The sequence below is a fragment of the Neoarius graeffei genome, chromosome 14, assembly GCF_027579695.1.
Source record: "Neoarius graeffei isolate fNeoGra1 chromosome 14, fNeoGra1.pri, whole genome shotgun sequence".
Lineage (NCBI taxonomy): Eukaryota > Metazoa > Chordata > Actinopteri > Siluriformes > Ariidae > Neoarius > Neoarius graeffei.
In genome coordinates this window covers 39,079,911-39,094,383 of record NC_083582.1, presented here as the reverse complement: position 1 = coordinate 39,094,383, position 14,473 = coordinate 39,079,911, and the positions used below count along the sequence as shown (strand labels likewise).

Here is a 14,473-nt window from a genome sequence, read left to right as displayed (position 1 = left end):
CGCTGTCGGTGACAACAAGCCACAGCACCAAGACCAGCAACACTAACGACTCCATGTCCTCCATGTTTATTGTTTACTCTCCGGGTCGTGAGACTACCGCTTAAAAGATCACTGATGTCACTGTTTGCGCTGCTTAACGACATCACGTGACGTCCACCCACTTTCGCTAACTCCACCCAATGTGTCCACCCACTTCCAGCCAGCACGGTTCAGCGCGGTTGTAGCCGAAATGCAACTCCAACAGCCCCACTCAGCTCGACTCAGCACGGCACGGCTCAGCCCGACTCAGCCGCGTTTGTAGTGGAAAAGCGGCATTAGAAAGTGGAACAAAAAGTTTCTAACAGGTTCAACATTCAGTTCATTTGTTTACAAACATTACTTCCTCATTTACGCAAGCACTGACAGACATCGATATAATTTACATAAAAGACATTTTGGACTACATACAAGTCTATGTAAAACAAATTTTAAATAACTCAACTATGCTTTGTTAACCCAATACCACATACTGTTTTTTTTTCTTAATAAATAATCATCTGAATGTCGATAACTGTGGACAAAGGTGTCGATAATTATGGAACAGTGTCACGTGATCTGATACGCTAAGTAATCAGGAATCAACTCATCTTTTTCCAGTGGAAGTTTGAGTAATTCTTCATGCGCAGTTTAGGGACTGAAAAAAAAGTCTTTTCTACTTTTGCACCGACCAAAAGATCGTTAAAGTGCATATCACGGGTAAATTCAGGAGCAAGATCAATGTAATTCTCCTATTTTATATCAAACTTTGGTCAAATATCTGTAACATTCTGCATTCTCTGCAATTTTTTTTTTACCTTGCGCAATACCAGAAAAATTCAGTTGAAAATCGAGCCATTTGAGGCGAATTGGTCCGCCTCTGAAAAAACTTGCCAGTTGGATTTCCTGGCAAACATTGATTTTCGTGACGTCGCGTGCGGGACACCTCCTTCTGAATCCTATGTCAGTGCTGGTTTGTTTATGAGAAAACGACCTGGTGGTTTTCTGCAAATTTCTTCAACGTTATCGCGTAATTATTAAAATGGTTAACAGATGTATCGTAGGAGGGTGTAGCAACACCAATCTTGATGGGATTAGTACTCATCGTTTCCCAAAAGACCGGACAATGAGAGAGAAATGGGAGCGCTTGGTCTACACAGGCTGTGCACTGAAACCGTGCAAAGCTCGCGCAGCCTGCTGGCGCTTCCGCAGGTGATGTCACGAATCTGGCTCCAGCCTCCACTGGGATTTTTACAGACGCGTTTTGTTATTTTATTTTTTTCTGCTGTAGACAGATGGCCTTGTGCAAAATTACCCTTCTGGATGAGTGTGTAAAGGGACATACTTTCATATTAAAAAAAAAAAAAACGAAATTGGTCCAGAATATGCACTTTAAGGTGTCGGTAATTGTAGTCGCCACTCTAGCTCTTGGTAAATCTAGTTTCCTTTACACTGGTATTCAGGCATGGAACAGTATTCCTTCAGAGTTACACTACATACAAGATCTGTCTAATTTTAAGAAAGCGGTTTAAAAAATAAATAAATAAATAAATCATTATTTTAATCAGATATCACACCAGGAGAGAAACACTTGTTTACTATTAGCTTCCATTGTGGTCTGTGTTAATGTTCACTCGTCATGTTTTCTTCTTGTAAATTTATTCTAGTTTTTTTTTTTTTTTTACTCTGGTGCCATGTCCTTTTTGTTATCATAACAGTATTAGACAACCTTTGTCATTCAGTATCCAACAAGTGTACACCGAACAAAATTCCGTTGCAGTTTGGCTCAGCACAGAATTAAATATGAAGTGTCTCATCTCATCTCATTATCTCTAGCTGCTTTATCCTGTTCTACAGGGTTGCAGGCAAGCTGGAGCCTATCCCAGCTGACTACGGGTGAAAGGCGGGGTACACCCTGGACAAGTCGCCAGGTCATCACAGGGCTGACACATAGACACAGACAACCGTTCACACTCCCATTCACACCTACGGTCAATTTAGAGTCACCAGTTAACCTAACCTGCATGTCTTTGGACTGTGGGGGAAACCGGAGCACCCGGAGGAAACCCACACGGACACGGGGAGAACATGCAAACTCCACACAGAAAGGCCCTCGCCGGCCACGGGGCTCGAACCCGGACCTTCTTGCTGTGAGGCAACAGTGCTAACCACTACACCACCGTGCCGCCCCAATATGAAGTGTATTAAATTAAATTAAATCATGCAGCAGCAAAATATTATAAAAGTGCAATAGTATAAAGTGACCTGTGGAATTAGGAAATGTTCAAGTTATAAATGGAAGTTTAGATTTCATCAGTCTGGTGACCTGGGGGGAAAAGCTGTTACAGAACCTGGTGGCCCTGCACCGAATGCTGCAGAACCCCTTTCCAGAGGCCAGAACAGTCCATAGTGAGGGTGTGAGGGGTCACTGATGATATTTCTGGCTCGAGACATGTAGCGCCTTGGTGCGATGTCCTGAATGGAGGGAAGAGAAGTCCTAATGATTTTCTCTACTATCCTCACATTCTTCCAGTCAGAGGAAATATTTTTGTTTATTGATATTTATTGTTTTTTTTATTACTTTATTATTATTTATAGATTGGGTATCTGGGCAGCATGGTGGTGTAGTGGTTAGCCCTGTCGCCTCACAGCAAGAAGGTCCTGGGTTCGAGCCCTGTGGCCGACGAGAGTCTTTCTGCGTGGAGTTTGCATGCTCTCCTCGTGTCTGCGTGGGTTTCCTTCACAGTCCAAAGACATGCAGGTTAGGCTAATTAGTGGCTCTGAATTGATCGTAGGTGTGAATGTGAGTGTGAATGGTTGCTTATCTATGGCTACGTTTACATTAGACCGTATCTGTCTCGTTTTCTTCGCGGATGCACTGTCCGTTTACATTAAACCACTTGGAAACGTCGGGAAACGGGAATCCGCCAGCGTCCATGTATTCAATCCAGATCGTGTCAGCTCCGGTGCTGTGTAAACATTCAGAATACGCGGATACGCTGTGCTGAGCTCTAGCTGGCGTCGTCATTGGACAACGTCACTGTGACATCCACCTTCCTGATTCGCTGGCGTTGGTCATGTGACGCGACTGCTGAAAAACGGCGCGGACTTCTGCCTTGTATCACCTTTCATTAAAGAGTATAAAAGTATGAAAATACTGCAAATACTGATGCAAATACTGCCCATTGTGTAGTTATGATTGTCTTTAGGCTTGCCATCCTTCCACTTGCAAGTGGTAAGTGATATGCGCCGGGATCACACACACAGCGGCTCAGTCCCGAATCACAGCTTGTGCACTTCACTCGCGTGCTCTGTGAGCTGCGCAAGGCCGGAGTGCGCACCCTCCAGAGGGCACTCGCTGTTCAGGGCGGAGTGATCTGGAGCGCAGGATGCCTGCGGAGCCGAGCGTATCCGTGTATTGGTATTGCTGTGTGCACGCAAATCGTGTATTGGTGTTGCTGTGTGCACGCTAATCGTTTTAAAAACGTTAATCTGATGATCCACTGATACGGTCTAATGTAAACATGGGCTATGTGTCAGCCCTGCAATACAATAACTTGGCGACTTGTCCAGGGTGTACCCCGCCTCTCGCCCATAGTCAGCTGGGATAGGATCCAGCTTGCCTGCGACCCTGTTGAACAGGATAAGCGGCTTAAGATAATGGATTGATAGATGGATGGACGGATGGGGTCTGTGTTAATGTTCACTAGTCATGTTGTCTTGTAAATTTATTCTAGTTTTTTTTTACTCTAATGCTATGTCCTTTTTGTTACCATAACAGTGTTATTTTTATTTATTGATATTTGATTTTTTTTGGTATTACTTTATTATTACTACTTATAGTTTGGGTATCTACTTAATATAGTAACCATGGCTGTCTGTGATAGGTCTCTGGGACCACAACGGAAACAAGCGCTCGCACTTTTTTTTTTTTTGGTGTAATCCTGGTTTTTATGCCATGGTCATACTGTATTTTGTATGTACTGCATTTTAACCAAATAAATAAATCAATAATACTCTCTCATCTCCGTGATGATAAGGATCACTGATGGAGGATCACTACCTGGTTAAGGTACAGCTACGTATAAGGATTTTAATAGAAACTGACACGCTTTTACAGGACACAAATATATCATTATATTTATAATATTACAAATATTATATTATTATAGGTTTAAAAGGTTATATATTATATCGTATTGTATTATAGATTTAAAGTTTTAAGGTGTTTGAGGCAGTTGTATTCGGAGACCTAGGGCGCGACATTTTTGGTTTGTTGCACTTTGAGTTACTGACTGCAACTGCTTTTAACCTCCTAGGGCCTAGCGGTCACATACGTGGACAGCACTTTTTAGAAATTCAGAACAAGAATCCACATATGTGGACATACTTTTTCTCAGAAAGTACATCTTATCAAAGATGATGCTTAGTTTTTATTCTAATCAGGTTCTAATAAGCCCAAATAGCAAAAAGAAATAAAAAATGCATGTAAAAAAAACAGCTTGGGTCTTAGGAGGTTAAATACATACATGTTATTTACCAGCTGGGAGGTCCGTATTGTGAAATACCGTGACCGAGGTCTTGAAAGTACTGACCGAGGCAGAGGTCACGGTATTTCACCATACGGACGACCTTAAGCTGGTAAATAATATTTATTTTTTTCTTTACCAAATTCTAACAGAAAACGAGAGCGCCCGAAAGGGAAAACCGAGCCGAGCCGCCATTTTGAATCCTCATTCACGGCTGTAATGCAAATTGCTTCCTCCTCAGTATACAAGTGCACTTCCATGGCAGGAAGAAAACTACATTTTGCCGCCTATGCAGTCCCCTATTTATACAAAATTGAGTCATTCAGGATTCAACCATGTTTTTGCGCGGCGTTAGCAAATTACAGGTTTTAGCTTTCTCCTGAAATGTTTTCTTTTATTTCTTCTTCCTCAGGGTAGTAAAACTCGCTTTCGCTGTGAACACTGTCGTTATCGCTATCCATGCTGTAAAATTAATGCTGTTCTCCTGAGAAATGCTGGCAAAAATTTACAAGATTTTTGATAATCTTATAAGTAAATATCTTATTTAAAAAAAAAAAAAGATAAACGTTGACAAAAAAATGCTACTATGTTTGTTGTTGTTGTGAACGAGCGAGTCGCCAGAGGTCCGTAATTGGGGTCCGTACTGTAGGATAGGGACCCGCTCGCCAGCCAATCAGAGCACAGGATTTGGACTGTGGGAAAAATTTTTTATTTATTTAAATACATATATTTACTTTTTTCATAATTTATTGGTGTGGTAATGTTTTAATTTCCTTCTATTTTCTTTTTGTAAGAGCATAGAGACTTTGTTTATATGCTCCAAATACATAGTACAGGTAGTCATCGACTTACGACCTATGCAACTTACGACCGATCGACTTTACGACCGTCTGGTTATGACTGGCAAGTGTTTCCCAGCTGAGCTAGCTGAGCGTACGACAGTTTCCGCCCCAGCTCCCGGCAGCGCTTCTCGCCGTGTACAACAGTTTCCGCCCCAGCTCCAGGCACACGCGCAGTCTCTCTCGCGCTCCGTCATACAGTTTCCGCCCCAGCTCCTGGTTTATGAAACGAGCAAATGCTCCCGCCAGCCCGAGCGCTGCAACAGCTGATGATGACGTAGACGACCCACAGCCAAGCACCAGTGATGCCAGCGGTCACTAAGTTTTGTATTTTGCCATGTTTTACATTTGTATTTTGGTATGTTTCAAACTAAAATGTTTTCTATTTTTCACACCTGTATTTCATATTTTTTGTTTTGCACATATTAAACGAATTGTACTGAACGCAGTGTAGTATGCAGTGTTAGACTTAAACCAAATAATGAGCCAAGGTAATGAAATAAGAAAAATGTTGATAAAATAAGACTTTAAGATGATTACAATATCATTACACATCACAATATACTTACGTTCATTTAACATAGGCCGACTTACGACCAGATCGGTTTACGACTGGTCAGTCGTAACCAAACGCAGTCGTAAGTCGACGACTACCTGTATTATTATTATTATTATTATTATTATTAGAATCTTTTCACAATTTTTTTGGAGGGGGTTGCGAGTGGTTCAAGACATACTGGATGATGATGATGATGATGAAGAATGTGTAATGTGCAGAAAAGGAACAGCTGTTCATACATTATTAAAGCGTTTATAAGGGACTCCCTAAAGTGAATGACACATGAAATGGAATGACGAATGACAGCTTGTGATTTGAACAATAAATGGTCCCTTGTCATTCAGATTCTTATAAATGGAATAACGATTGAAATGTAGGTGGAATGACATGCTTTCAGCTCATGAAATGGAATGACATTGTTTCTAAGTGGAATGACATACTTTTAGGTTGTGTTATCAGTGATATCCCCTTTTACAAATGGAATGACAGCGTTTCTAAGTGGAATGACATACTTTAAGCTAATGTTATCAGTGATATCCCCTTTTACAAATGGAATGACAGTGTTTTTAGGTGGAATGACATACTTTGAGGCAATGTTATCAGTGATATCACCTATAACCTAACCCTAACCCTAGAAACAATGTCATTCCATTTGTTAATTTGATATCACTGATAACATTGCCTCAAAGTATGTCATTCCACCTAGAAACCTTCATCTCATCTTATCTCATTATCTCTAGCCGCTTTATCCTTCTACAGGGTCGCAGGCAAGCTGGAGCCTATCCCAGCTGACTACGGGCGAAAGGCGGGGTACACCCTGGACAAGTCGCCAGGTCATCACAGGACTGACACATAGACACAGACAACCATTCACACTCACATTCACACCTACGCTCAATTTAGAGTCACCAGTTAACCTAACCTGCATGTCTTTGGACTGTGGGGGAAACCGGAGCACCCGGAGGAAACCCACGCGGACACGGGGAGAACATGCAAACTCCACACAGAAAGGCCCTCGCCGGCCCCGGGGCTCGAACCCGGACCTTCTTGCTGTGAGGCGACAGCGCTAACCACTACACCACCATGCCGCCCCTAGAAACCTTATCATTCCATTTGTAAAAGCTGATATGCCACCAAGCACCCACTTATCTTATCCTAGGGAGGTCTAAAACTAAAGATTTCAATCGTTATTCCATTTGTAAGAATCTGAATGACAAGGGACCATTTATTGTTCAAATTTACTACCTGTCATTCATCATTCCATTTCATGCGTCATTCACTTTAGGGAGTCCTGTTTATAAGGAGATACACTGGAAGTGGAAGAGATGCCTCTAAACTGGGGGGAAGAAGAAGAAGAAAAAAGTTTGTGCACCCCTGGTCTAAGTGGTGTTGCTGTGTGTGGAGTTTCCCTCTGAAAGGCGCCTGAAACAAACCACGCACCTCCTCGACGCCTTTCCGCAGCGCCTTCTCCCGCTCGTACTGAGTGATGAGCTGCTCGTTGTCCTCTTTCAGCAGCTCCAGCTCCACTTCGTGCTCCTGGTTCTCCGCGAACACCGAGTCCAGGTTCTCCAGCACGGCCACCACGAGCGGCATCAGCTCCTTCACCACGTCCTCGTCGTACTTTCCGATCAAGCGCTCGAACTCGCGGTAGATGGAGCTCGCCAAGCCGGACACCCTCTCCGACATCATGGAGGAACTTCCCGAGTCCTCCTGATACAGCACTCCGTCCTCCAACTCCATTTTCCTCTTCGGTCGTTTCTTTCGTTGGCTTGGCTTGGCTTGGCTTGGCTTAGCTAGCTAGCATTGTTGTTAGCGAGCTAACTACTTCAGACAGACAGACAGATAGCTAGCGCGCGGGTTAGCCACTCCGGCGCCCGGCCAGCGCTGAGGCGTTCACAGCCGCTTTCCAGGCAAAACTGCCTCCGAGTAACTTTAGGAAAAAGGACTGGAAGTAAAAGTAGGATAAACCGAGTCACTTGGCTGCCTCAGAGGCAGGTTCTTCACAGACTGTCGGTAAAGTGAAGCCTCACATTCTCCACTTGTTCCCAACTAAAGTCCTCAAGAGTTGTTGTGGACTGGAGCGTCGCTGCGTGACGTCACGTTCTAAAAGTAGGATGGGCGGGAAATATGGGATCTGTCACTGAGCTCATTATCATAAACATCCGAAAGCCTTTCCTCTCACCATACAGTATACTGTGTACATACACTACCGTTCAAAAGTTTGGGGTCACCCAGACAATTTTGTGTTTTCCTGAGGAGTGTGCTCCCATCACCCAATCAAGCATCCAGCCAGAGCAGGTCATGATATATTTTACCATATTAACATGCCATTGTGGGGCGGCACGGTGGTGTAGTGGTTAGCGCTGTCGCCTCACAGCAAGAAGGTCCTGGGTTCAAGCCCCGGGGCCGGCGAGGGCCTTTCTGTGCGGAGTTTGCATGTTCTCCCCGTGTCCGCGTGGGTTTCCTCCGGGTGCTCCGGTTTCCCCCACAGTCCAAAGACATGCAGGTTAGGTTAACTGGTGACTCTAAATTGACCGTAGGTGTGAATGTGAGTGTGAATGGTTGTCTGTGTCTATGTGTCAGCCCTGTGATGACCTGGCGACTTGTCCAGGGTGTACCCCGCCTTTCGCCCGTAGTCAGCTGGGATAGGCTCCAGCTTGCCTGCGACCCTGTAGAAGGATAAAGCGGCTAGAGATAATGAGATGAGATGAACATGCCATTGTGTGTTATGCCTGATGTAAAGACTCTCGTCTCTGCGAGCCTACCACGCAGATTTAATACTTGTCATTTTTAGGGCAGGGCGGCACGGTGGTGTAGTGGTTAGCGCTGTCGCCTCACAGCAAGAAGGTCCTGGGTTCGAGCCCTGTGGCCGGCGAGGGCCTTTCTGTGTGGAGTTTGCATGTTCTCCCCGTGTCCGCGTGGGTTTCCTCCGGGTGCTCCGGTTTCCCCCACAGTCCAAAGACATGCAGGTTAGGTTAACTGGTGACTCTAAATTGACTGTGAGTGTGAATGGTTGTCTGTGTCTATGTGTCAGCCCTGTGATGACCTGACGACTTGTCCAGGGTGTACCCCGCCTTTCGCCCGTAGTCAGCTGGGATAGGCTCCAGCTTGCCTGCGACCCTGTAGAAGGATAAAGTGGCTAGAGATAATGAGATGAGATTTTTAGGGCATACCTAACAACGTGTTTTCTTCTTCCCCCCCCCATCTATCCCTCTGAGTTACATGTTGATCCTGGGATTGAGATGCTGGCCTCTTCTGCCCCTCGGACCTGCTTGATCCATCCTGGTGCCCTGTGTCTGGTCGGAGTTTTATCGCACCGCTCCTGTGAAGGACGGCCCCATGAGGACAGTTGAGGGTTATACCTGTTAAAACTGTTAATATTATAGTCAGGCTGTCTGTTGTTGCCCAAATGAGGATGGGTTCCCGTTTGAGTCTGGTTCCTCTCGAGGTTTCTTCCTCATGTCATCTGAGGGAGTTTTTCCTTGCCACTGTCGCCACAGGCTTGCTCATTGGGGATAGATTAGGGATAAAATTAGCTCATGTTTTAAGTCGTTCAAATTCTGTAAAGCTGCTTTGCAACCATGTTTATTGTTAAAAGCGCTGTACAAATAAACTTGATTTGATTTGATTTTCCATGAAAAGTCACACTTTTATTTACCACTATAAAGGGCCCCATACACGTTCAAAAAAGTCGTCAAAATTTTGTATCAAAATTTTGATGCAAAATTTTGATGTAAAATGTCCACACACGATTCAATGTTTTTTCTATCAAAAATTCAGTATTGTCAAAAACTTTGACATGGACGCAGCAGTGGCCGTAGCACTTGTGTTCGCTTTGGACAATGAACCGCCTCGGCATCGACGGAAATGGTCGAAAGACTGGTTTTTGAAACGGCGAACGTACGGTCACGTCAACCTCCTCAGAGAACTTCGTCTCAAAGAACCAGAGGACTTCCGTAATTTCCTTAGGATGGATGCCCCATCCTTCGATGAATTATTGGACCTTGTCAAGCCATTGATATTGAAAGAAGACGCTGTGATGCGTTCATCTATACCACCAAGTGAACGCTTGTCCATCACACTGAGGTACCTGGCATCTGGAAATTCTTTTGAAGACTTGAAATTCCTGACTGCAACGTCTCCGCAAGCAATTGGAAAGACAAGCCCCACACACACGCATCAATAATTTGACGACTCTTCAAAAAATATCAAAGTAATCTGATATGTCAAAATTTGGGTTCAAAATTTTGACATCAAATTTTTGACATCAAAACACCCTACACACGATCAAACTTTGTATCAAAATTTTGATACAAAATTTTGACAACTTTTTTGAACGTGTATGGGGCCCTTAAGTTGTAAAATGAATAGAAAATATAGTCAAGACATTTTTCTGGCCATTTTGAGCATTTAATCGACCCCACAAATGTGATGCTCCAGAAACTCAATCTGCTCAAAGGAAGGTCAGTTTTATAGCTTCTCTAAAGAGCTCAACTGTTTTCAGCTGTGCTAACATGATTGTACAAGGTTTTTCTAATCATCCATTAGCCTTCTGAGGCAATGAGCAAACACATTGTACCATTAGAACACTGGAGTGATAGTTGCTGGAAATGGGCCTCTATACACCTATGGAGATCTCATTCTCATCATCTCTAGCCGCTTTATCCTGCTCTACAGGGTCGCAGGCAAGCTGGAGCCTATCCCAGCTGACTACGGGTGAAAGACGGGGTACACCCTGGACAAGTCGCCAGGTCATCACAGGGCTGACGCATAGACACAGACAACCATTCACACTCACATTCACACCTACGGTCAATTTAGAGTCACCAGTTAACCTAACCTGCATGTCTTTGGACTGTGGGGGAAACCGGAGCACCCGGAGGAAACCCACGCGGACACGGGGAGAACATGCAAACTCCACACAGAAAGGCCCTCGCCGGCCACGGGGCTCGAACCCGGACCTTCTTGCTGTGAGGCGACAGCGCTAACCACTACACCACCGTGCCACCCACCTATGTAGATATTGCACCAAAAACCAGACATTTGCAGCTAGAATAGTCATTTACCACATTAGCAATGTATAGAGTGGATTTCTGATTAGTTTAAAATGATCTTCATTGAAAAGAACAGTGCTTTTCTTTCAAAAATAAGGAAATTTCAAAGTGACCCCAAACTTTTGAACGGTAGTGTATCTAGTACTTTCCATGGTGGCACAGTGGTATAGTGGTTAGCACTGTCACCTCACAGCAAGAAGGTTCTGGGTTCGAGCCTAGTGGCTGACTTTCGAGCCTTTCTGTGTGGAGTTTGCATGTTCTCCCATAGGTATGAATGGTTGAGAGGAGAAAACCTCTGTAATAGTCAGAAGAAAGCAAAGGGAAACCACGACTGTAATCCTTGCCTAGAAACTTTGACGGACCTGCCGTCAGGCAGAACACCAAAGAAGAGTACTTTCCGTCTTCTGTAGTCAAGCGTGTGCTCCGAAACTACTTCCTGAAAGTGTAGCCCATTAAAACCTTCAAACCGCTGATAAAACTCTCGCACTGAACAACCGATATAAATAAACGAGTGAGATTTCAAAGTGACCCCAAACTTTTGAACGGTAGTGTATACACACACACAGACACACATACAACCCCGATTCCAAAATATTTGGGACAAAGTACAAATTGTAAATAAAAACGGAATGCAATAATTTACAAATCTCAAAAACTGATATTGTATTCACAATAGAACATAGACAACATATCAAATGTTGAAAGTGGGACATTTTGAAATTTCATGGCAAATGTTGGCTCATTTGAAATTTCATGACAGTAACACATCTCAAAAAAGTTGGGACAGGGGCAATAAGAGGCTGGAAAAGTTAAAGGTACAAAAAAGGAACAGCTGGAGGACCAAATTGCAACTCATTAGGTCAATTGGCAATAGGTCATTAACATGACTGGGTATAAAAAGAGCATCTTGGAGTGGCAGCGGCTCTCAGAAGTAAAGATGGGAAGAGGATCACCAATCCCCCTAATTCTGCGCCGACAAATAGTGGAGCAACATCAGAAAGGAGTTCGACAGTGTAAAATTGCAAAGAGTTTGAACATATCATCATCTACAGTGCATAATATCATCAAAAGATTCAGAGAATCTGGAAGAATCTCTGTGCGTAAGGGTCAAGGCCGGAAAACCATACCAGGTGCCCGTGATCTTCGGGCCCTTAGACGGCACTGCATCACATACAGGCATACTTCTGTATTGGAAATCACAAAATGGGCTCAGGAATATTTCCAGAGAACATTATCTGTGAACACAATTCACCGTGCCAGCCACCGTCGCCAGCTAAAACTCTATAGTTCAAAGAAGAAGCCGTATCTAAACATGATCCAGAAGCGCAGACGTCTTCTCTGGGCCAAGGCTCATTTAAAATGGACTGTGGCAAAGTGGAAAGCTGCTCTGTGGTCAGACGAATCAAAATTTGAAGTTCTTTATGGAAATCAGGGACGCCGTGTCATTCGGACTAAAGAGGAGAAGGACGACCCAAGTTATCAGCCCTCAGTTCAGAAGCCTGCATCTCTGATGGTATGGGGTTGCATTAGTGCGTGTGGCATGGGCAGCTTACACATCTGGAAAGACACCATCAATGCTGAAAGGTATATCCAGGTTCTAGAGCAACATATGCTCCCATCCAGACGACGTCTCTTTCAGGGAAGACCTTGCATTTTCCAACATGACGATGCCAAACCACATACTGCATCAATTACAGCATCATGGCTGCGTAGAAGAAGGGTCCGGGTACTGAACTGGCCAGCCTGCAGTCCAGATCTTTCACCCATAGAAAACATTTGGCGCATCATAAAACGGGAGATACGACAAAAAAAGACATAAGACAGTTGAGCAACTAGAATCCTACATTAGACAAGAATGGGTTAACATTCCTATCCCTAAACTTGAGCAACTTGTCTCCTCAGTCCCCAGACGTTTACAGACTGTTGTAAAGAGAAAAGGGGATGTCTCACAGTGGTAAACATGGCCTTGTCCCAACTTTGAGATGTGTTGTTGTCATGAAATTTAAAATCACCTAATTTTTCTCTTTAAATGATACATTTTCTCAGTTTAAACATTTGATATGTCATCTATGTTCTATTCTGAATAAAATATGGAATTTTGAAACTTCCACATCATTGCATTCCGTTTTTATTTACAATTTGTACTTTGTCCCAACTTTTTTGGAATCGGGGTTTTGTGTGTGTGTGTGTGTGTGTGTGTATATATATATATATATATATATATATATATATATATATATATATATATACACACACACACACACACACACACAAGAAGAACTTGAGTGTCCTGTACAGAGCCCTGACATCATCAACCCTACTGAACAACAACCGGGCAGCACGGTGGTGTAAGTGGTTAGCACGGTCGCCTCACAGCAAGAAGGTTCTGGGTTCGAACCCAGTGGCCTTTCTGTGTGGAGTTTGCATGTTCTCCGCGTGTCTGTGTGGGTTTCCAAAGACATGCGGTTAGGTCAATATGGGACCTCCTTGGGCTGAGGTGCCCTTGAGCGAGGCACCTAACTCCCAGCTGCTCCCCGGGTGCTGTTAGCATGGCTACCCACTGCTCTGTGTGCATGTGTGTGTTCACTGCTTCAGATGGGTTAAATGCAGAGAGGAATTTTACAAGTGTGTGATGAGTGAAAGTTGTGCTTTCTTTCTGAACCCCAGACCTGACTAATCCTCTTGTGGATGAATAGGCAAGTCCATCCAGCCACACTCCAAAATCTAGTGGAAAGCCTTTCTAAAGGAGTGGAGCTTATTATAATACAAAATGGGGACTAAATCTGGATGGTGTCTGCAAACTTTTTGCCGCATAGTGTCACATTTAGACATTTTTTTTAAATGGGAAAAAAAGAGCTTTATGTATTTCAGTCAGTCAGGTTCAATGCCTGAACTGATAATCACATCAGACACAAGGTACACCACCACTCTTGCCGGACCGGTTGGGGGTTTGGTGCCTTGCTCAAGGGCACTTAAAAACTTATTTAAATTGTTGTAAATTTTGTTAATTATGCCTTAGATATCATGGTAATGTGTAAATAATGTAATGTATCTTCATTGGTTGTAAATTAAAAATGACTAGGAAAGTTGTAGGGTTTTTTCTATGTTCTTACAAATTAGCCTAACTTTCTAAAAATAAAAAAATGTACTCTGTTTAATGGCAAAAAAAAAAACTGCTTATCTTCTAATAATCTGGACTAAAATCACACGGATAAGTGAATGATCTGGTTTGGACGAGCTTGTGAAACAGTCAAGAAGTTACACAGTTTGATTGCAAGACCCACTGGTATGGATAGTCCATTCATTATAGAAATGAACTTTATTCATCACACACTTGTGAAATTCCTCTCTGCATTTAACCCATCTGAAGCAGTGAACACACACATGAGCAATGAGCACACACACGTACCCGGAGCAGTGGGCAGCCATGCTAACATGCTATAGTATTAATCATCTCTCAATACTTTGGGAGAAGCC

General features: G+C 43.5%; 1 protein-coding gene across 1 annotated transcript in view; it reads right to left on the bottom strand.

Annotated features, from left to right (window-relative positions):
* The window catches only part of spag9b (sperm associated antigen 9b), a 146,665-nt gene extending 138,637 nt beyond the window's left edge, over positions 1-8,028 (bottom strand). Inside the window, exon 1 of the mRNA XM_060939628.1 lies at positions 7,383-8,028. Within this exon, the coding sequence (XP_060795611.1) occupies positions 7,383-7,682 (300 nt within the window). The 5' untranslated portion in view covers positions 7,683-8,028. The remainder of the gene's footprint in view (positions 1-7,382) is intronic.
* Positions 8,029-14,473: the final 6,445 nt, after the last annotated feature.